This window comes from Nyctereutes procyonoides, unplaced genomic scaffold (assembly GCF_905146905.1).
Source record: "Nyctereutes procyonoides isolate TBG_1078 unplaced genomic scaffold, NYPRO_anot_genome, whole genome shotgun sequence".
Classification (NCBI taxonomy): domain Eukaryota; kingdom Metazoa; phylum Chordata; class Mammalia; order Carnivora; family Canidae; genus Nyctereutes; species Nyctereutes procyonoides.
The window spans coordinates 10,067,798-10,092,086 of NW_026575030.1; the positions used below are offsets into that span (position 1 = coordinate 10,067,798).

Consider the following 24,289-nt stretch of genomic DNA (forward strand, 5'->3'; position numbering starts at 1 on the left):
TCAAGAGCATTAAGTATACTTTAAAAGAAATTATTTCATTTTTCAGAAGGACCTACAAGATAACATCTAAGCAGATTTGTCTTAGAATGAGCTTCCTTCCATTATGAATATATACTCCCTAGATTTCATACCAAATATGGATAACCCTGCTTCAAACACAGCTTTACTATAAACTTCACAGATGATTTCATGTACAGAAGAGAAGGAAGCCAGCGGGGGAACTGTCAGTGATGCATAAGTCATTTATTACTCTTAGTATTATTTGTAACACCACATTATACACATAACTTGAACACTCTCTTCCAATCTCCTTTCTCATTTATGCATACACCTGACTAATAAGATAGGCAGGGGAATAATCAGCCAAGAATGATGTAAACTGGGAAGGTCAAGGACTTAAGGATGAACCTGAGCCTATGATGCCGGTTACATGATTTATACACATATGGCAACCAAGCAGCAGGTGGCAAGTGATCGCACAGACATTAATTAGTGCTGTAGGAATCCAGAGCACCACATTCAGTGCAGGCTGAGGAAAGGTGTCATAAGCCCCCAGCTAACAACAGATGACATTGAGGCACAAAAGCAGTTAAAATGTGTGTACCCCAATCTTACAAGCAATGTCTGCTTCATCTGTTAGGGACTTAAGTGAAGCATCACAACAACATAGGCTTGGACTTTTATTAATCTGCTCTTTATAGTTTTGCAGACACCCAGTTCCTTGAAATTTACAAATAATCCTAAAAAAGGCAAGTCCCTAAATAAGCATGATTCTTTGTTCTCACACCTAAATCTATCATTGCTTTCTCTCATTTACCTGACTTAACCCACAAATTTATTATTAGAGCAACAAGCAACTTCTCTCCAGTTCGTATTCAAAGATCACTTTGGGTCTTGACTTTCGCTCTTCATTTCAGCTATAAAAGGCACCAATGTTTTCTAGTCTGCAACAGCAGATCTCTTGTAGTCTCTGAGTTAAAAATCGCCTCATCTAGGAAGGGACTTCACATATCACCTATTTGAAAACTGAAAATTGAAGAGTATGTCTTAGCTGTTTTTAATCACACTCAAATATCCTCACTCACCTGCACTACAGGTACATCATCAAATGCTTTAATAAAGTCCTCCTCATCAACAGCACCCGCTCCTTCTTTTGCAGCTATAAAAAAAGATTGATTTTTTAAATGCGAACAATGTAAACAGGGGTAATCTGAATATAAACAATCATTACATCTTAGAAGATTTGTATCTATTTTTCTAAAGGCTTAATGAAAATTTAGTGTTGTGGAACTGATAAAACATTACTAGCTTTTAATATCAAGGTGAAATGTAGTAATTCTATGATACTATATACATTAGCGTAGTCATTTAAAGGGGCCGACTACTTGTTAAGGAAGACTTTTAACCTCTATAAGATATAGATAGTTTATATTATAGTCATGTCTGAATCTTTTGAAAGGCTCCTAATAAACAGATATATAACAAAATTTAATCCTTCAGGGCATAAATTAGGCTATGTTATTGTTAGGCAGCTAGCATAACAAATTTGTGAAATATTCAAGTAAATTCTAAAGAATTTAAGTTTCATTTCAACTTTGTATTAATCTCAAAACATTTCCATTTCCCTTAATGCATGATAACTCAATTTTTCACATATACATCAGTAGCAATTTTACCTCAAAGATGTTGTAAGATGCTCTGTATACTTAGAAGTTGATTGCTATCATTTGAGAGAGTTTTTTCTTTTGCTAATATATGAACTCTACTTCACACATGAAAATCATGTGACTTATCAGGCTTTTTTTTTTTTTTAATTTTCTCCAAAATAAAAGTTTCAAAATTGGAGTCTACGGTCATCTTGTAAGCCTCATTAAGGATTTTCACTGATTAGTTTGAATGCTTTTCTAGGGTTACCTTGCAGACAAGTTATTTTGTGTCTGAGGTCCCCATGGATGATTCCATGATTCTGGGAGCAAGAAATGTATGTCCTTAACTTTTGATGAAGATTCCCCAAACTGAGTTCACAAGCTAACTGCAGAGACATGACAGTAATGCCATACTGTGATGTAATGCTCAATGTCTATTTTGGTGTAAAGACTGGATCCTCCCAAGCAGACAGGTCCTGAGCAACGCCCTGGACAAGTGTCACACCACGTACCCACGTACTAAAGGGGACTCGGAGACCAACATGGTCTGCAAGCCCCAGAATCAGACAAGGAGGAGTCAATAAGCCAATTTATAACCATGTTGTTTTAAAAAAAAAAAAATTGGAAAAAAAGGTTAGGGCAAGGCTGAGCTCTCTATAAAACCTAGAGATAGGACTTTTGGAAGGGGTATGAGTAAGGGACAGGAAGGGAAAAAAAGCAGTCTGATGATGTAGAAATCTTCTAAGCCTTGTTTGTGGAACTGATGCCTTCCAAGGATAGATTTTCTTAATGAAAGATTAGAAAGGTTTTTCAGTCATAGAGAGGAAAGAAGTGCTGATACATGCTACAACACAGATAAAAGCATTATGCTTAGTGAAAGAAGCCAGACACAAAAGATCACATGCTACATGACTCCATTTCTATGAAATATCTAGGGTGGGCAAAAGCACAGAAGCACAATGCAGACTGCTGCCAGGGGCTGGGGGAAGGAAGACACGGGGAGCAACTGTCTAAAGGATCCGGGGCTTCCTTTTGGGAGCGGAGAAGCTCTTCTGAACTAGACAGAGGTGGTGGTTGCACAACACTGAATATACTAAATGCAACTGGACTAATACCTTCAAAATAGTTAACTTGATGCTTTGTGAATTTACACTCAAAGACAACCTTTTTAATACATTGAAAAATAAAAAAGATAGAAAGGGCCAACAATACCAACAAACACACAGCTTTTCCTTCTGCCATCCCTGCTGTAAACATCCCTGTCAACCATAAACACAGCTATTTTAACATGGACAGAGAAGCTGGGTGCAAAGGTACTGCAGGGGCATCGAGTTGACCGAGGCCAAAACCCCAACATTCTAAGGCCAGCAAAGAAGGCCAGAAAGACCATCAGGAGACAGCATTTTAATGTCAATCCTTTCCCCAGTTTTAACTCTGTTCATCCAGCCAACTTCAAAAGCCCAATGCTAACAATAAGAACAGTTCTAAAAACAATTGTCTAAAGACAATTTGAAGTAAAAAGAAAGTTGCATGTTGATTTCAAATGTGACAGGAAAATGCAAGTTATATATAATAAGGGCTCAAATTGTCTAAATTAGAGGATGGCAGAGGAAGGACTTAGAGGAAGTCATCTTTGTAAATCAATGTTCAAAAAGCTTTGGGGAGCTAATCCCTACCGTTTTCTTATAACTTAGGTCAACATTCACACAGGTCTCACAAGGAATAATGCTATTTGTAGGAACAAAATACATTTTAAAGACAGAAGGGGGATCCCTGGGTGGCGCAGCGGTTTGGCGCCTGCCTTTGGCCCAGGGCGCGATCCTGGAGACCCGGGATCGAATCCCACATCGGGCTCCCAGTGCATGGAGCCTGCTTCTCCCTCTGCCTATGTCTCTGCCTCTCTCTCTGTCTGTGACTATCATAAATAAATAAAAATTAAAAAAAAAAAAGGCCCCATGGTAATTTCAAGCATGGCTGGAGCCCCATAACGGAATAAAGCCATAAGGGCACACTCCTGCTCTGTCTCCAAGCTCTGCTCGCCTCTGCCCTGGCCATATTCTCCCATGGACTCCCCCAAGCCCCGTACCAAAACATGGCAACACAACAGCTCAAATTTCTACTGTCAGCTATTAGCATGAATAGCACAGTACTAATTTAAAGAACAGCAAGCAAAAACATATTGCAAACAGGATCATTCCACTCCTGAAGGACACAGAAGACAAACATGCACATGCACATCTGGTTTTAAAAGCTGGCAAAGCCGATCCCACAGCACCCCACGGAGGTTCATCTTACCTGAAGACTTGGATCCAAGGGTGGATGATCCAAGCCGGCGGGTGGTCCCCATTCCAACGTTTCTCCGTGAGCTGGGTGGAGCTTTGGATGATGTAGAACTAGCAGAGGAAGGTCTATTACCATCCACAGAATCTTCATCATCAAAATTTTTATCTGAAGCAAAAGTAGAGAAATCAATGTTTAAAAAAAAGGGGGAGTACTTTTCCACCTGAATGTAGAACAACAAAGTAGTCATAGAGGGGTGAATGATGTGCCTACTCTTGAGACTTGAAGTGCCAGGTCAGGGTCTAAAAAGGTCTTAGGTAAATCCAAAATGCAGATACAAACATCATGTTTGCTCTCACATATCTAGAATGCTCTCCTGCTCTAATTTTGGAAAAAAGAGAAGACACAAAGAAGAAAACAATCTCTTATAAAAGCACCACCTAAGAACAGTTACTTTAACATTTTGGCATTATTTCTGACCATCCTTCCATGCATTTTTAAATAACAGTTGACATGAGGCTACCTATCATTTGGTACTTTGCTTATTTCAAATATGTGCATTTTTCCATGTGGTTTCCAATATACTTCATAAACACCATTTTAATGGTTGCACAGTACTCTGCAATGAGAAAATGCCACAACTGAAACAACAACTATTGTTAGGCCTTTGAGGTCATTCTAATAGGTCACCATTAGAAATAACATTGCAACAAACACCTTCCTATATGCATTTTTGTTTAAATCTCTAACAATTTTAAGAAAGAAAAAAAAACAAAAGAAAACAAACCAACACCACCCTGGAAGCAATACCTACTGGGTCAAATAGTATAAAAGATTTTAATATCTACTGCCAAACTTATTTTCAGAAAAGTAAAGTTCTTTTTTTCTGAAGTTCAAAGAAGTACCCATGTTGTCACACACCTGCCAACACTAAGTATTACCATTTTTAAATGTCAATCAATTTGACAGATGAAAAAAATGCTTCCTCTTCAATGTCTCGTTTCTCTTTTAGTGGGATCGAGCATGTTTCTTCAGTTCATTAACTTCTAAACTTTCTAAGCATCAATGGATCCAATGAATAGTCCAAGGAAAACTGAAATATTCATTTAAAATTTAAAAGAAAAAAGAGGTGCTCCTGGGTGGTTCAGTTGATTAAATGTCTGCCTTCGGCTGGGGGGTCATGATCCCAGGGTCCTAGGATCAAACCCTGAGTTGGGCTCCCTGCTCCCCACCCCTATCATCACCCCCGGGGTTGTGTTTACTCACTCTGTCAAATAAATAAATAAATAAATAAATAAATAGGAAAAACAATTAAAATTTTTTTTAATCTTTGGGTTTTTAAACATCAACATATTTAGAAACAACATTTGGATGACACAAAGTTAAAGCTATCATGGTGCATTATATAGAGTACCATGGCCTTACACAGTATCTGCGAGTCATTCAGGAGGCTAAACAAAGGACCTAAGGGTTATTGAAAAAAGAAAAACCAAGCAAGCAAGCAAACATCTGTAGCTGGCAATATTCATGATTTCTGAATAAAGATGCTAGATCTCTACCAATACATCTGAAGTAAAATAACTGTTGACCAGAAAACTGTATAAACAGCAGCCTGTTTCCTTGATTTGGTTGCTTCTTGGCTCAGCTATCAACAGCCAAGTCTCCTATCTACTCAGGAACCTCCCAACTACCAACAATCCACTTCAAACTACATGATGTTTTTAATTCAACGCTGGTGGGGGGGGGGGGTATGACCCATCCTTCTACATGCATATCCTTATGTAAATTAGCTTCCTCCAACGTGTCTTTGTATTTTCCAGATCGCCTTATCAAGCAATCCTCTTACAGACACTTTTTTCAGTCCGCACATCAACTCTGCGCTGATCCATAAGTTCAGTGGTCTCCTGGCACAGACTTCCTATGTGGATTCAAAAGGTGACTCTTGAACTGCAAATACATTAACAAGGCTCTTCCCAAGAGTAACACTGCATCTCATATTAAGGATAGGAACAACCCCAATGAAAAGGAACCAGTGAGCACTAGCAGATGATTAGCAGTGGGCATTAGCAGAGACAAGTGAGCATTAGCAGAGACAAGGACTGCTCTCAGCCCACCTGCCCTCAGGGGAGTGCTAATCATCATTCTTGTCAGAACAGTAACAGTTCCAGTCTGTGGGAAAGGTACAGAATGAAAAGGACAAGTGAGGACACTACTATGCTTCACTCAGAAATTTATGTAAAGTCTGTTTAGTTTTTTTTCTAACATGGGCAGGCACGGCATGGAGAACTGCATTCACTTAGTGAAAATTATTTTCAATGGGCCAATGTCACCAGATTTCCTGAGGTTTCTACCGCAACAAGGATGATGAGTATCCAGGACCAGCCAGACACTACCACTGTCAGCAAACAGCTAGAAACCAGAGTCTGTAAAACAACTATCTCAGATGAGACAACAGACAGTGCAGAACTGTGAGCCATGAGAGGGAGAAATAGGGTGAGTTATAGTCACCCAGCTTCCTCCCTGGACACAATTTCCAGGTTACCAAGTACTGGGAAGGGGACCCCAAAATGAACCTTGGAAGCCTTGCTAAGTGGAAAAAATGAAGATCAGACTTCAAGGGGACAGAGGGCCCTGGAAGGTACAGGCAGAGTGCTGGGAAAGAAGATGCTGCACAAAAAGGGAAAGAGACCTCTAGAAATGAACTGAGTTCTAGGCCATGCATTGCAGGAGTGAAATTCCACACCCAAGGTAGGGTGAAAAATGACCAGGAGGTTGCAGGCTGAAGAAATCCCAATGTGTGCACAAAGTAGGAATGTGTTCATGCACCAGAGCAGAATGCCCTTGGAGACTCACCCCAGGCATTCAGTGAGACCCTGAGAGGGCAGGCCTTAATGGAAGGGCTGAACCATTTTATGCAGGGAAGGTTATAGTAAACCTGCCATTAAAAACAGACCTCTAGGGTATTAGAATAGACCTGCAAGTAACTAAAGGCTCTGCCAAGCAAAGCATAACATAACAAAAGGCAGATACCTGACAATGTAACTAACATTTCCAACACACACTTAATACAGATAAGTAAGTGGAATAGAGACTCAGAGACCTGTAGGACAGTATCAGAAAGAAAAGAAGATATCACTTACAAAAGAAAATGACAAGCTTCATCAGAAACCATATGTGTCAGAAGACAATGGAACAGAATCTTGAAAACAGTTGACGGGAACATATTACCTAGAATTCTATATCCACCAAAAATATCTTCTAAAAATAACAGTTAAAGAAAAACATATTCAGACAAACCAAAAAAGAATTCTTCACCAGGAGACCTGCACTCCCAAGAAATGTGCAAGGAAAATATTCCTGCAAAAGGAAAATGATACCAAGTGGAAACTTGGATTTACATAACAAAATAATGAACAGCACTAGAGATAGTAAATAGATGAATAAAGATAAGACTTTCTCATCAGATTATAATTTTATAACTTACTGTTTAAGGCAAAAATAAAACCCTCGACATTTAGTTTTCATTCTTTTTAGAGTCTCATGTCACAGGCAGATGACCTGGAAGCCAGGCAAAGGACCCTGGTCGGCGTATGGACATGGTGGTATTTAGAATACATGCTGTAGTATGAGATGCCACACAAAAACTGGGGAAGCATGAAAAAAACGGTAGCAGTTTAGATTCTGCCCTAAAGGAGGTTATATTTTGTAAAAGTTAATTTTAACTTGGATAAGCATACTCAAGATGTCATATAATAGTGTACTCCCTGAGAAGGGAGGAGTCTTACCACAAATTTCTGTATGAAAACGCCTTCCGAGGAAGGGGAGGGGAGAAAAGGAACACTGGGCAGTCAGTGTTAAGTTTTTTGGTTTTTTTTTTTTTTTTAAGATTTTATTTATGGGGCACATGGGTGGCTCAGCGGTTGAGCCGCAGGTAGCCTGCTTCTCCCTCTGCCTGTCTCTGCCTCTGTGTGTCTCTCATGATTAAATAAAATCTTAAAAAAAAAAAAAAGATTTTATGTATTTATTTGACACAGAGAGAGCACAAGCAAGGGGGCAGTAGGCAGAGGGAGAGAGAAAAGCAGCCCCCCCGCTGAGCAGGGAGTCCAATGTGGGGCTCAATCCCAGAACCCCAAAATCATGACCTGAGCTGTCTGCAGATGCTTAACTGACTGAGCCACCCAGGCACCCCTACTGTTAGATTTTTCTTAAAACATAAGCTTTAAGGGCACCGAGGTGGCATAGTGGATTATGCATCTGCCTTTGACTAATGTCATGACCCCAGGTTTCTGGGATTGAGCCCCACAGTGGGCTCCCTGCTCAGTAAAGACTCTGCTTCTCCCTCTGCCCTTCCCCACCCGTTCGTGCTCTCTCTCACTCGGTTCTCTCAAATAAATAAATAAAATATTTTTAAAAAATAAAAAATAGGGATCCCTGGGTGGCGCAGCGGTTTGGCGCCTGCCTTTGGCCCGGGGCGCGATCCTGGAGACCCAGGATCGAATCCCACGTCGGGCTCCTGGTGCATGGAGCCTGCTTCTCCCTCTGCCTGTGTCTCTGCCTCTCTGCCTCTCTCTCTCTCTCTCTCTCTCTCTCTCTCTCTCTCACTGTGTGCCTATCATAAATTAATAAAAATTTAAAAAAATAAAAAATAAAAATGAGCTCTAAGAGTCTCACTCATCAGTCTTTTCATTTACACCCCTTGGAAACAAATCTAGCAGGTTTACTTAATGTTTTTTCTAACCGGATTAGAAGCAACTAAATATAGGAAGGGGGTATGAGGTGTGTAGGAGTAAAGCACAATGATATTAATGACAAGTGACAGTTGAAAGCCTGATAGCTAAACAGAAAGTAAAAGCAAACATATATATAGAAAAACCCCTAGGGATGCCTGAGTGGCTCAGTGGTTGAGCATCTGCCTTTGGCTCAGGGCGTGATCCCAGGTCCTGGGATCGAGTCCCACGTCAGGCTCCCTGCAGGGAGCCTGCTTTTCCTCTGCCTGTGTCTCTGCCTCTCTCTCTGTATCTCTCATGAATAAATAAAATATTTTTAAAAAGAAAAGAAAAACCCCCAAAACCCCAAATTGCTCTGAATGCCAGTGCCTGTACAGAGGTCGAGTCACAGTTATATAGTCCAATAGGCACAACAGCAGATGCTCCCAACCACAAGCCTGTGCCATCAAGATTCAATTATTTTCGGGGCACCTAGCTGGCTCAGTCAAGCGTCTGCCTTTGGCTCAGGTCGTGATCCCAGGATCCTGGGATTGAGCCCGGCATCAGGCTTCCTGCTCAGCAGGGAGTCTGTTTCTCCCTCTCTCTACTCCCCATCCCCACTCATGCTTACTCTATCTTTCTCTCAAATAAATTAATAAAATCCTTTTCAAAAAAGAGATTCAATTATTTTCGTGTGACCTCTTTATTAACAAAGAACATAATTCAGGGCACGTGGGTGGCTCAGTTGGTTGAGCATCCAACTCTTAGTTTTGGCTCAGGTCATGCTTTCAGGGTTGTGAGATCAAGTCCTGAGTCGGGCTCCTCACTCACTGCAGAGTCTGCTTGGGATTCTCTCTCCCTCTCCATTCTTCCCTCCACCTCTGTTAGCACATGCATGGGCACACAAGCACATGCTCTCTCTACCTCGCAAATAAATTTTTAAAAATAAGAAAGTAATTCATATGTTCTATTGGAATTAGAAATCTAGGGGGGAAGAGAAAAGAACGTATTTGTTTTTCAGATTAGCAGTTGGACACACTGCTTTATTTTTATTTTTATTTTCACACTGCTTTACAATTAGAGACACTTTACCTGAAAAGGTGTTTGCAGGATAAAAGCTAAATGAGCCTACTGAAAACTGACACAAAGTAAGTTTGTTCTGTGTTTACCAGCTTTTATTTTTTTAAATTTTTTTTATTTTATTTATTTATTCATGATAGACACAGAGAGAGAGAGAAGCAGAGACACAGGCAGAGGGAGGAGCAGGCTCCACGCAGGGAGCCCGATGTGGGACTCGATCCCAGGACTCCAGGATCACGCCCTGGGTGGAAGGCATGTGCTTAAACCACTGAGCCACCCAGTCTGCCCTGTTTACCAGCTTTTAAACATGCAGAAATTGAAATCAAATTAAAAACGTTAGCCTTCTGAAAAGTATCCTAATTTCAATCAACTGGGAAATTCTCTTACATAGAACATATTATTCTTTAACTGGACAGAAAAGCTGCCTTTATACCTGGCTGTGGTTAGAGTGGCTCCACTCTGGACGTAGCCCCGAAGGAGGAGCCTCTAAGCTTCCAACACATTTCTGTCTTTCTCAACTAAGTAATCCATACCGAACTTTACTCGTCATTGAAATCCTATTTTCGGGCAGCCCCGGTGGCACAGCGGTTTAGCGCCGCCTGCAGCCCGGGGTGTGATCCTGGAGACCCGGGATCAAGTCGCACGTCAGGCTCCCTGCATGGAGCCTGCTTCTCCCTCTGCCTGTGTCTCTGCCTCTCTCCCTCTCTCCCTCCCTCTCTCTCTCTCTCTCTGAATAAATAAATAAATCTTTTAAAAAAAAAGAAAAGAAAGAAAAATCCTATTTTCTTTAGGGTTTTCAGCTAAGTAGACAAATCTTAGGATATAGTCTCTTTTTTCCTAGACCTTTAAGAGAAAAACGTGAAAATGAGTATTTTTAGGTATGCTTGCTTATGCTAGAACATCTATTTAAAATTTTTCACACTGTAGGACAACATATGTTACACAGAAAATGGTGGTAACGACAGATACATTTACCTGAGCCTAAAGGAGTAAGTGATTCTATCTGCAGCCACCACTGCAAAGACCGTCATCTGAGAGTCACTACTTTCATTTGACTGTCTTGGGTAGAAACCTGGGCCTTCAGGTCTCAGCCTTTTAATCCTTTAAATCACCTGGGCTCCCTTCCCCTTTTTACAGTACTGGAACAAGACATTTTTAAATGACTCATCAAGTTTCTACAGAGCGACACTGTGATCTTCATCCAACCCTCTATTCACCTCATTCCTGGCAACCGAGTTAGTAGGCCCAGTGGAGTGAAAGCAACAAAATAGAAAGGTGAAAAGGGCTACAGGTACAAAAGAGATTTTTAAACACAGAAGAGACAGGACTCTTTGAAGAAACAAAAGGCCAGAGAACAAACAGTAACACGGTCAACCACGGACCCAAAAGCAAACCAGCAGAATTCTAAACAAGTCTCCAAACGTGTCTTGCACAAGTCTTGAACTGTGGACAAGGTGCTAGGTGGAGGCTAGAGAGAGAACATGGCCAGCCGGGAGGACAGAAGCAGTACATCAGCCTCACCTGCCTCAGGCTCTGAAATCCCTGGGCGAGCCCCAACAGGGCCCCAATTGCCTCAGAAGTGAACTCTAGCCAAGCTGGATGGGGAAAGATATAACGTAACAAGCCACAGACAGATTCTATAGGTCAAACGTGATCAGAGGAGTGCTGGGGTGGCTCAGTCGGTTACGTGCCTGACTCCTGATTTCAGCTCAGGTGGTGATCTCATGGATTATGAGATGGAGCCCCACACTGGACTTGGTGCTCAGCAGAGGGTCTGCTCGAATATTCTCTCTCTTTGGCCCTCCCCTCACTCACACACATGTGTGTGCACTCTCTGTCTCTCAAATAAATAAATCTTTAAAAAACAATGATCAGAAAGACCATTTTTATATATCACCATAACTACAAGTTTGGATCCAGGGTGATAGAGAAACAGAATAGTCTAAAGACAAGGCTTCAAGTTCAGTGTCTGGAACCTAGAATTACAAACTTTGGATTACCCTGTCCATTTAGAAAATGTATACACTCATCCATGAGGAGAAACAAAATGTCACCAAAACTAAGAAATGCCTATTCTCTTGTCCATCTGCCACAAAGGCCAGAACCTAAACCACACAGCTTTTCCTCTTTTCTCCTAAGGCAGGCTTTGACTAGTGGAAGCCCAATAGGGAGGAAATGTCTCATTTTCTAGAGCAAAGACAACTAACTCTCTGTTTCACTGCATTAGGGTCACTTTGTGGAAGCTGATATTCCTGATAGCATTACAAATTCACCCACTCCCTGGTTACGGAAAGGGAGTAAGAAATGGGACAGCTTAGTAACTAGAATATAATTAGCATTCCCCAAAGAGGCTGCAGAGAGACCTGATAATAAGCTCAAAGGCTTACTGCTTTTATAAATATCCCCAAATTTCTTCTTTCTTTGAATGTTCACAGAGCCAAGGCTTCACTCTCTGCAGTCTTGCCTGATGTGCCCAACATATTCCTATGTTATTCTGAAAACACTAGTCTAGTGCTGGCTGCCCCTCCAAGTTCTTGCCCAGCTCCACCCAGAAAGAGCCAACCATGCCCATGCTAGACCCTGTGATTGGTTTTCTGCAGATTTCATCAAGTCCTCCTGACAACTCTACCCTTAAAGGTACTTTTCTTTAAAGGTAAAGAAACTTAACACATCCAGGTATAATGGGCCCAAAGTCATGAGGCTAAGTAGAAGCAAATTAGAAGGTGGAAGAAGCCAAGATTCAAGTCCATGTCTGTCCAATTCAAGATCCTCTGATCTGAGTCACGATAATTTAAAAAAAGCAATCCATATAAACTTGCCACTTACCTTGTGCTGAGCACTGTGCTAAGTGCTTTCTGTGCATTATCTTATTTATTTCTTATAACAAATGTTTCCTTACCTAAGAAAACTATTTACTTAAGATAATTTCTTAAACACAGTATTAATATCTCCTACAAACATGGACTTAAAATCAACAAAATACTAAGCAAACCAAATCCAGCAACATATACAAATAATTATCATTATGGCCAAGTGGGATTTATCTCAGGAATGTAATGTTGATTATAAGATCAATTAATCGAATACATTGTATCAGTGGACTAAAAGACAAAACAACATGCTCAATGGATGCAGCAAAGTACTTGATAGTGACCAAAACAAAACCCTTTCGTGCTAAAAACACAACAGAGATTAGAGGGGAACTCACAAAAAACACTCTATTAACGTCATACCTAATGGTGAAAGACTAGATGCTTTACCCCTCAGACAAGATGCCTGCTCTTGCCACTTTTACTCAATACTGTACTACAGATTCTATCCAGGGCAATTAATAAAGGAAGAAAAAAAATCAACATTAGATAGGAAGAACTGAAACTGTCTCTATTCATAGATGACATAATCTTATATGTAGAAAGTTCTACAGAATTCATTAAAAAACTATTAGAATTAATAAATAAGCTCAGCAAGGTAACAAGTACATGACCAATACAGAAAAATCAATTGTATTTCTATACATCAGCAATGAATGATCCAAAAATGAAATTAACAATTTAAATGGCAACAGCATTAAGGTGACACATACGCTGCTAACTATGTAACATTGTTAAGAGAAATTAAAGACCAAATAAATGAAGATATTCCATGTTCATGGCTCAGAAGACCTGTTAAGAAACGCTTTTGGGACACCTGGCTGGCTCAGCAGTTAAGTGTCTGCCTTTGGCTCAGGTTGTAATCCCAGAGACCTGGGATCGAGTCCCACGTCGGGCCCCCTGCATGGAGCCTGCTTTTCCCTCTGCCTATGTCTCTGCCTCTCTCTCTCTCCTCTCTTTCTCTTTCTTTCTCTCTCTCTGTCTCTCCATGTCTCTCATGAATAAATAAATAAAATCTTAAAAAAAAAAAACTTGTCAGAGCATGAGGGATATAATAAGCTTTGATCTGGTTGGAAATGTTGGAATATTTCAAAGTATAAAATGGAAATGGCAAGGGAAGCTACAGAGGTGCTCAGGAGTACCACTCCTGCCCCTTTGGTACCAGTAATCCACTCTCTACCACAGAAAAGGCGAACCTCAAACATCATCAAGCTTTATAGTGAGGAGTCCTTTCCACTCCTTCAGCCAAGAACCTGCTGCCAGAAAGCTAAGCTGGCATTTAAGACTATCTCAGTCACAACACCCCTAGTATAGATAAAGCAAGAAGAGACAAGATGAAGAGGCAAAAATTCGTTTAGTTTTAACTAATCCTTTACAAAGGAAGCTAAAGGGGAAAACTGGGAGAGAAGATAGGCAAAGAAAGCACCACTAGAAACTGGAGAGGGAAACTAAGGAGGTTGTGAGGCAAACCTCCACCGATACCTGTTTCTTAAAGGCCCTGGTGGGAACGAAGCATCCACAATGGGTGAGAAGTGACAAGTGCCTTCTGCTGGTGCAGATCAAGGCTCATTCCTTCTTTCAGACAGAAAGGGTTCTCTCTGGTTTATGAGCAGATAGGTAACAATGAGGAGGCTCAGGAGAGATGTCGGTATGTGGACAACAGAGAGGCCCAAGGATTACTTTGTGGGAGAGGAAAGGCATAGCTGGCAGTGAGCCCAGCCGAAGGTGGGGCCACCAGTCACAGGCCTGTGCTTTCATTAAGACTAACCTCAAGGTTTAGAAAGAAAATGGATTCTGTTTTCCTATCTGTCAAAAACAAGGGGTAACAGTGCCTACCTTTGGCAAGCATCCGAAAGCATCAGGTGTTGCCTGTACCACATCAACCCGCTTCTTGCAATGACAGCAAAGAACAAGTCTTGGGTGGTCACCTGTACCTGCCCCTCTTAGAGTGACCTCACCTCTGCCTCAGGGAATGGCCAGAAACCAGGCCTGGCCAAAGCTTCAGGGCTCCACCCAGGCCACAATAATTAATTCTGGAGCCTCTCTCTTCCGGACGGGGGCTGTGTAGATGCAAGCCCAGAAGCTGGAGCCAACAAAATGGAGGCACCTGGCAAAGTGTGAAGGAAACCAGAAGGAAGCAGAGCAAGAGGTGGAGAGAGTGCAGGGAGAGGGAGATCAAGCCTGTGCCCCAGAGATCACAGTGAGGCTTCCTCAACACCCAGTCATCACATGAGCCAGCTGATTTCCCTTTTCACTCACACATTGTAGTGGGGTTTGTGTCACCTGTGCTTGCAACCCAGAGAATCTCTGTGCTAGATTAAAGGATCTCATACAGACTACATAATATATGTAAAGACAGAAAACCACAGGCCTGTACAAATGGCAACTACACTGTCATTGTGTTATGCTGTGAGTACAAAAAGCTAATCCTTCAAAAATATGTGGATGGAGCTGAAGAACTGAGAATAGATAATGATTTTTTTTAAATTATGTATTTATTTAAGTAATCTCTACACCCAGTGTGGGGGCTTGAACTCACAACCCTTGAGATCAATAGCCACATGTTCTTCCAACTAAGCCAGTCAGGCACCCCAGAAGTAGATTTTCTTAAAAATATTTATTTATTTACTTATTTGAAAGGGGGTGGGGCAGCACATATGCATGAGTGAGGGAAGGGGCTGAAGCAGAAGGAGAGGGAGAGAGAATCTCAAGCAGACTCTCCACTGAGTGTGAAGCTTGACACAGGGCTCAACCTCATAACCCGTGAGATCACAACCCAAGCGGAAACCAAGAGTCAGATGCCTAACCAACTGAGCACCCAGGCTCCCCTCTAGGAGTAGATGTTTTTTAAAATGCTCTTAAGAGGCATGCAACAATTCAGTTTATACAGCAGAAAAAATTGTATGGGCATTTTTGAGAAAAGGAAGACCTAGCAAATCACCTTCCCTAGAGCTAGCTTCAAAAGCAAAGAATCCAGCTGCCCCCCTTTCAAGATGCCTTGGGGATGGTCTCAACAACAGTTTTCTCAAGGTCACAGGAAAGAAATTTGGCATTTAGGAAGGAAGAAGAAAAAAAGCTAAACTAGAAATATGCTTCTGATAAGGGGTATCAATTATTAAAAAAAAAAAAACCCACCTCTCTGTAACTTAGAAGTTTAAGTCCAGGGCACAGGGTCAGCTGAGAGGTAGTTTGGTCTCAAAGTAATCCCTTTGTCACTTCTAGAATAAAACTGGATGGATGCCCAGAAGCATCAGCCTCCTCTCACTGGAGGCTACAGGAGAGGACGCCTCTTCTGAAAACAGAGAACACAGCATGTGCATTCTCCTTCCTTTACCCCTTCCAACATTTATTTATCAAGCATGACTGTGTGCCAGGTACTCTGCTGTGAGTGGAGATGCAGACAGAAAAGCCATGGTTCTCACTCTGGAGCTCACAGTCCAGCACAGGGAACAGACATACACAACCAACAGCTGTTATGATTCAGTGTGATGTTTTGCTAAAGGCACACACAGAATATTCAAAAGAATACAGAATAAGAGTAAATAGAACAGGGCCAAATAAACTGAGAGGATCTACTGTGCCCGCCTACAAACCCTTCAATATGACTTACTCTATTATTGTGTCCAGCACTGAGGGACTTAGCAGTGACTGGGGATGAGAGATGTTTCAACGTTCAAGCATCTGACATAATTCAGTCACACCTTGGACTACCATGCTGCACGAATATACAGTGAGAAAGAACAAATTTCAAAGACGATTCCTGAGGAGATGGAAGATGGGCAAGGAATTTCTGACAGGAAAAATGAACCAACTGGCCAGGTGCCTTCTGTGCACACCAGGTCTCAGAAGCCCCACTACTCTGGGACTGCCTCTACCTTGGGTACCAAGGGGCAGAGGCAAAGGCCCCCAAGTCATGCCCAGCAGCTAGGGCTATTCAAGTTAGTATCTCTTGACCAATCTGTAAGCCCATTTTATACAAAAACCCTGTTAACACTATACCTTCCCCCAGAGGAAAGAATCCTACAGCAATACAGCCATAATCATGTACAGGTCAATCTTGAGGAAGAGTATCTCCCAACCAACCTCAGAAAGACTATAAATTTGCCCTTGGAACCAAACCAAAAGGAAGGGAACACAAAGAGACTGCTAATATCCTGAGCATCAAAGACATCCCCAGAGGGGGAATGAGGGAAGGTGGGAATAAACTATCCTTACTGCTGGAACAGTGAACCACTGAGCTCTGGGAATGCTTGACCTGACTCCATATGAACATCTTCAGATGAGCCAGGAACTCTGATCTTAGGCAGACTGAAAACCTTGGTTTTACATGCTGTTAAGGACCATCAATCCCAGACATCTGTGCGGTAGTGCCTTAAACTCTGGAAAGATTCAGGGTAAGACAAAAACAGAAAGAACCTTCCCCAAAAGACCTTCTCCTGCTTCTCTTGCCTGCTAGATGGCAGGGCTGGGACCATCCCCTTGCCCCCTCTATTAGTCACCTAAGCCAAAGTTCAGTAGCTGGAGGAAGAGAAGGAAGGAAGGAAAGGCTTAAAGTAATTGGCCATACATATAACTTTCTTCTAGATGTCAAAGGTGTTCTGGGATCAAAGTCCTCATGCCTTTCTGTATCCTGCTTTAGCCTCCTGCACAGTACCTGACAGAAAGTGAATTTAATCAATTCACTACTGACTCATCTACTCTTTGGCCATGAGCTTTTAGCCACTTCTTAGGCTTTTCTCCTCAGAAACAAGATTATCAAAGTCTACACTGAAACCTATGAAACAGATCAGTCAAGCTCAGGAGAGTTCAAAAAGAGATTCTAAGGAAAAATTAACCACCGTAATGAAGAAATCATTAAAGTCTTGTTTTAAGAAAGAGATCTTTCCCAGTAAATATCTCTGAGTAAATGCATCAAGATTCGAGCCTGTTGCATTTTCTCCAACTATTACTGTTTGTTTAGTTCAATGTTCATTCAAATCTGAGTGACTCCAGTGTTATAATTTGAAAAATCAGAAGTCATACTAGTTGATTTTCTATTTCATAAAAAATAGGGCTTTAGGATAACTATAAAACACAGACTTCAAACAAATTTACTGCTAATGTGGTAGTGTCTTTTACTGAACCTGCTCCAACAGCTACCTGGAGTTCCCACTGCCATAATCATTTATATAATTACAAAGCAAAAAGTAATATAAATCAAGAATAACTTGTTTCAAAATTTCAAAGTAGTTAGCTTTCTAAAATTCTTTAACTACATTAGGGTACCATTAATTGTAAACAGCACTCAAGTTTGTTGCTGTTATTTGTCTAGAGAATGATCCAGATTGAGTATGTGCCAGCTAACAGCTAGTAAGACATTCTGATGCATGGCCACGAGTAGAGGCCATGCAACTGCACACTACAAACGGTAAGCAAGCAAAAGTAAGCTTCACGGAGGTTATCAGAAGCATGGAGGTTCCGAGCAAATGTCTTTTTAAGGGGAGAAAGTACAGGTAAACAGTTGTATGACATAAAGGTACAGGACATCCTCAAAGAGATTTTTGTAAATTATAGGCATATTACTGAAGTTACTTGTCTGGTAACTTTTTTCACACTGATCAACTGCTTGTTTTCCAGCTCTAAGAGTAAAGTCAATTGAGTGTGCCACACTCACATGCCCACTATCTCGGCCAACCACGAAGGTCCACTCACCATTACCTTTGCAATGGCTTCCCACAGCACTCCTAATATAAAAATCATATTGCCCAATTTATGCCAAAGATGACCAGTATTTCACACCTAATTTGTGAGCACTGACATCCTACCCTCCCCTCTGTCTGCCTGTCAAAGTCAGCATTTGTTGGGCACGAACATGATCTTGCAGGGCACTTCTGGGCAAACCAGGTTAATAAGGCAAGGGTCCTGGACCCCCGTCACAGACTTCTTCCATTAGGTAATGAGCTCCTTACCTGCAGGGCAGGAGGCTGGGAAAGGGAAACTTACATGAGGAAAGAGTGGGGCACAGGGAAGAAAAGAGGCAGAAAGGAAAGCAAAGAAACCAGAAATGGAAAGGAAATAAGAGATTCTCTTTCTGAAGCTCTAAGTTCAGGAGCAAAGCATTAATTCACTTAGAGAAAAAAACAGCTAAGGTGATTAATGGAAGGAACAGCAGGCTAGTTGCCGCCTGTCTTGGATAACTACCTCCTTCCTTTGTCTGTTCATTCAATAAATGCATGAGGATCTACTAGCTTTCAGGCACTTTGCTAGGGGCCTGGGAGTACAGTAAGAACGCATGCTAACTGCCCACAGGTAACTTCCAGTTCAAAGAGTAAACATCTGCTAACACAGATCTGTGAAAGGGGGATGCAGGTGAAGAACAGTGTCCTGGAACAGAGGAAGGAAAAATCTCACAGGGGGCAGTGACAAAGTTTGGACAGGGTGGTTCAGGAAAGGCCAAATTACTCTGTAGCACTATCACTCATCCACGAAGGGGAGGAGGATTACTCAGGCCTCTCTGTCATGGACTGGGAATTTAGTAGGAGGAGAGAAAGGGTAAGAGGGAGGGTCCAATTTACCATGAACAATGAGGCAAAAGAATGTCTTTGATTAAAGCACCAGGGTAGATGTCACTCTTTCACATCAGGAAAAGAGGTCCTCCCAGGAGGTTACTCTTCCTCTTTGAAAAGGTGCCACAAATTCCTGACACTTGGGTCCAGGCTCAAGGCCACAGGGCAGCATATGCAGGCAGCTAACCCACAGCTTCTTGTGGCCTGACCTGCATATCACTGGCTACAGTGTGAAGCACCATTTTCATTCCTGTATAAATAAACCCAAGTAAACCGAAGATGCTAAAAATGGATTTTAAAAGAAGAAAAAAAAAAAAGAGCCTTTCAATGGTGGTTTTTTCCCAATTTCACTTTTTAAAAAAACCAAATGTATACACCTATTCAACCTTATTAACCCTGGCTCTCAGAAGAATCCATGAAGCCCATTCTAACAAAATTATAAGAACTGTGCATCTGCCTTGCTTGATCAATCCTCTTAATTTCAAACGTCAGTGGGTACACGTATCTTCAAAGACTAATAAGCATTGGGCCAGATGGGACAGCGTATACATAAGTAGTCTCATGGAGACTATAAATGAGATAAAATCTCATAAAATCTTATAAAATATTATATTATAAATATATTATATAATAAAATATCTCAGGCTATAGAGTTACATCAGCTCCCGGGTTGGGGGGAACCTGGGAGCAGCCTCTGTGTGCTTGTACATCATGAGGGACCAACCCATGGTCAGTGAAAGCCTCCTGACCTCAGAGCTGGACTCATTCGTGCTGAATAAAGGTTCTGGCCATTTCTAGCAATGGGGGGAAATCAACTATATAGTGTACAGTTTCCCAAAGGAAATGAAACAATAATTGGAGCTCAGTCTCCCACATGGGACTCTAACCTTGCGAGGAAGCATGGAGTGTAGTGAGACACACACAGACTCCAAAAATCCTGGGAACATTTCTTAGTTTAGACAAGTTATTGCACTTCTCTGAGCCTGTTTCTCATCTGTATAATGAGGATTATTCATAGAACTTTTGTGTATTCAGGAGATGTTTTTAAAATGCTCATCTTGTGCGAGGCCCTGAGCTGGAGCCTGACAACTCAGAACAAAACAGAGTTTCATCCCTACTCTCAGAGCTGACAGCCAGGCAGCATGGTGAGCCTTTGGAAAGCAAACTCCCAGAGGCTACAGAGGTCCAGAGAAGGTATTCCTGGGCAAGCCAGTGCGTCCTGAAGAATGATGCCTGCAAACCGAGAGGATAAGTGGGGTGTGATGAGTCAAGTACATTCCAATGGGAACAATTTATCTGAAGACCATGAACCAAGAAGGCTGGCAGCTGAGCTGTGAAGACTGGTGCCCCAATGCACATTGGTACATGGCCCTGTCTACCAGGAACTGGTCATTGCTAATAATAATAACTGTAATGATAACCTCAAACTCTTGTGTAGTAATAAGTTAGAGAAAAGTAGGGCATTTAAATTGTAATTTATTTCTGGGGCACTTGGACAGCACAGTTGGATGATCAAGTCATGATCTCAGGGTTGTGGAATCGAGCCCCAGGACAGGCTCCACAATCACCATGCAGTGTGCCTGAAACTCTCTACCCCTATTCCTCTGCCCCCCCCTCCTCGATACACACTCTCTCAAATAAATAAAATCTTTAAAATAAATACTTATGCCTCACAAAAGTACTCAAAAGGTCCAGTGCAGATGTTTAGTTTAAGTGAACATCCTCAGACTTAAATTTTTACTATCTCTTAGGAAAGGAAGAAGTTTTAGCAACTCTAAGGGCTGTGAATAGTCTGTATGTTGGTGATGAAAGCTAAAAGGGAACTTCTATGAATCAACAACTAGTATTTCAACATCTTAATTTCTGAATGTCACAGTGACAAAATTCACAATGTATCCTTTCACTGATTAAATATTCTTTTTCATTTTGACCACAGTACTTACATTTGCCTATGTAATAAATGTCAGATTCCAGATACACCTTGCACTCTTATGAAAACGTCATTTTAATGATCATTGTGCCAATCATGACCCAATTCTTTATGACCATATGAAAGCACAAAAGTGAGTCAGCTGGAAAAATTCACAGCCAAATTTGGAAAAGTTTCCCACCTCAATGTGACTGCCCCAAGAGCTATCTGCCTCTTGTGCAACAACCCTTCAAATCAACCATTCTCTGCTCTAATACTTCATTCTCAAGAACCCCACACAGGCAAATAATCATCCTTCTGCATAAGAAAGCAGAGAAATAAGATGACAGTTGAGAATAAACACCTACATTCTAATCTTACTCTAAATACCAGCCCCATGTCTACTCCAAGATACAAACCCACTAGAATCAAACCCACGTGCAAATCAAAATTCTAAGTTGAAATGCCCAAAACTATAATCATCTCCCTACACTCAAGACCTGCCATGCTCCAAGTCTCCTCCTTCCACTGGTCTTACCACCACCCATCCAAGCCAAAACTTTCATAATTCTGAAAGCCAAACTTTCAGCCAAGCCAAAACACATTAATTCTTCTCAGCTTTTCCTACATCCTTACCATCTCCTGAAGTGTCCTCCCTGCCCACCACCCAAATAATCACCAAGTATGGTCAGGGCTGCTTCCAACCGTCTCTCACTACACTCCTCTGGTCCCATTGAGGTCGTCCCAATTCAGGTCTCTCTCATCTCTTAGGTGGATTTCTGTTACTGATATAGTCCTCTATAACTGGTTCTCTTTGCCTCCAATTTTAATTCTTAATAAATAACATTAGGTGTTTTAAACACATAGCACATTAAAAATATAATAAAAGCAATAATTCCACTGCCCAGATAAATTTGGTAACCTTTTTCAGAGAGCAAAATTAATACACACATGAGTATGGTTAAATACTTCAATGATCACCAGAAAAAAGCAAAATAAGAACAAAAAACTTTCTCTTCCAATCTCCTTACTCGTTTCTGGTTTTTTGTTTTTAATTGGGACTGTGTCAGAGTTGCAGAAAAGAGAAGTCCCAATACCCCCCACTCAATCTCCCTATTATTAACACCTAATGTCAGTGTATTTATTATTACTAATGAATCGATATGGATACATTATGATTAACTCAAGTCCATAGTTTATTACAAGTTCCTTACTTTTTCCTTACTGTCCTTTATCTATTCCAGGATCCCACCCAGGATGTCACACTATATTTAGTCATCTCGTGTCCCTAGGTGCACGTGATGACAGTTTCTCCAACCTCCCTTGTTTTATATCACCTTGACAATTTTGAGCAGCATTGGTTCCGCAGCTTATAGCATATGCTTCCATTTGGGTTTACCTGAGGTTTCTGTCATATTTAGACAGAGCTTCTAAGTTTTAGGGAGGAAGGCCACAGAGGTAAAATGCCATTCCTATTCACATTGTATCAAACAAAGTACATGCTCTCAAAAAGCTTGCTAATGTTGACTCTGATGACCTAGCCGAGGTGGTGCTTGCCAGATTTCTCCACTGAAAAGTTCCTCTTCTCCCTCTTGTCCATGCTGTTCTCTCTGGAAGGATGGGAAGCTGGGCTTTCCACCTCTACGGTGAAGTAGCTACACAAATTGATTTGGAACAATTCTACAGAGATTTGTTTCTTCTCCCCCTCCACTTACATATTTATTGAATCATTCGTTTTTATCAGTATGGACTCATTGATATTTATTTTATACTGTCAGTTATAATCCAATATCATCTTATTTTATTGCTCAATGTTCTAGTTGTGGCCACTGGAAATCTCTCAGTTGATTCCTGGATCCTTTTGTCACAACCCGAGCATCTAAAATGATGCTTTGCTTTTGGAGCACTCTTACTTTCTGGCATGACAACATGCAACGGGCTTATTCTGTATAGTCTCCCTGTGCCTGGTCCTAGAATCAGCCATTTCCTGAAAAGCTCTACTAAACCATAATCTGGGGGGTACTGGGGGAGCAGTTTCTTTTTAAGGGACATTATACATCTGATACTTCATCTTGTTTTTAAGAGTTTCCATATCTATGCAAAAAGGTCAACCGTATCATTTTAAACATAGGTCCAATATCTACCTCCCATCATATCCTCAGATGCTGCCACAGTGGACTGTGTCCCTTTATCACGTAGGAGAGTATTCATAAGCGAGGTCCTGCATCAAATTATTTGCGCCCACCATCTCACTTTCTCCTCCCAGTAGTGCAGGAATTGTCAACTTCAACTCACACAGGAGGAAATGGAGGCTGGCAGACAGGGAGCCTGCCCCAGGTCACAATGCTCATTCAGATAAAGGGTCCCAAAGTCCACAATGCTTACTCATTCCTGCCCCAAAGTCACTTGTGCACCCACACTCCAGTCACCCAGACCAGTAATCCCCAAAAACACTTCAAGGACTGGGGATACTTTTTGATGATTCACACTAGTCTGCACCAAAGAACTACAAGGGAAAACTTGCAAACTCCTCATAGGTCTACTTTTTTCACTTAAAGTACTATCCTTTATTCTAAATTACATCTTATTTTCTTTATTGGTATTAATGTCCTGGTTTTATGAGACACCTAGAGATAAAAAGAGTTGGTTTAAATCCTGTTGTTATATTTGGTAAGATTAAAATTGGCCACCCTGTATTAGTCTCTCTGCATACAATCCAATTCTTACAATTTAACGGAGTGGTCAGTGGCCTACAATCAAAATCTTGGTTTCTCAGCTTGGCATATGAGACCCTTGTCCATCTTCTCCTGCAGTTTCCCCTCCAGCAATGCCAAAGTGTTTTTTTTTTTTTAAGATTTTATTTATTTATTCATGAGAGACACAGAGAGAGAGGGAGAAAGAGAGGCAGAGACACAGGCAGAGGGAGAAGCAGGCTCCATGCAGGGAGCCCGACGTGGGAGTCGATCCCAGGTCTCCAGGATCATGCCCTGGGCTGAAGATGGCACTAAACCACTGAGCCACCTGGGCTGCCCCCAAAGTGCTTTTAGAAACAAAGTCATCATGTTCACAGTAAAATTTCATCTCCCAGAATCATCTCCCTCATCCTCTCGCGGGGCAAACAACTGACTAGGAATATCACATTTCTGAGGCATTTAAAACTTGTAATGCCTGTCCTTAATGTCTCCTTGAATGTTTTCATTTTTAAATTATTCCCTAAGACAATTACTGAACGTAGCACAATTTGAGATTCTAA

The 24,289-nt window shown here is 41.4% G+C and overlaps 1 protein-coding gene across 4 annotated transcripts in view; it reads right to left on the bottom strand.

Moving 5' to 3' along the window:
• CLASP1 (cytoplasmic linker associated protein 1) overlaps window positions 1–24,289 on the bottom strand; it is a 266,188-nt gene that overhangs the window by 117,143 nt on the left and 124,756 nt on the right. For 2 of the 4 annotated variants that reach the window (XM_055315783.1, XM_055315784.1), the window contains 2 exons: window positions 3,942–4,094; window positions 1,086–1,159 (listed from right to left, as the gene is read on the bottom strand). In XM_055315783.1, the coding sequence (XP_055171758.1) occupies window positions 1,086–1,159; window positions 3,942–4,094 (227 nt within the window). Of the gene's footprint in view, window positions 1–1,085; window positions 1,160–3,941; window positions 4,095–14,064; window positions 14,241–14,418; window positions 14,486–24,289 lie in introns of those variants that run through there. The other 2 variants (XM_055315785.1, XM_055315786.1) reach the window with 2 other exon arrangements.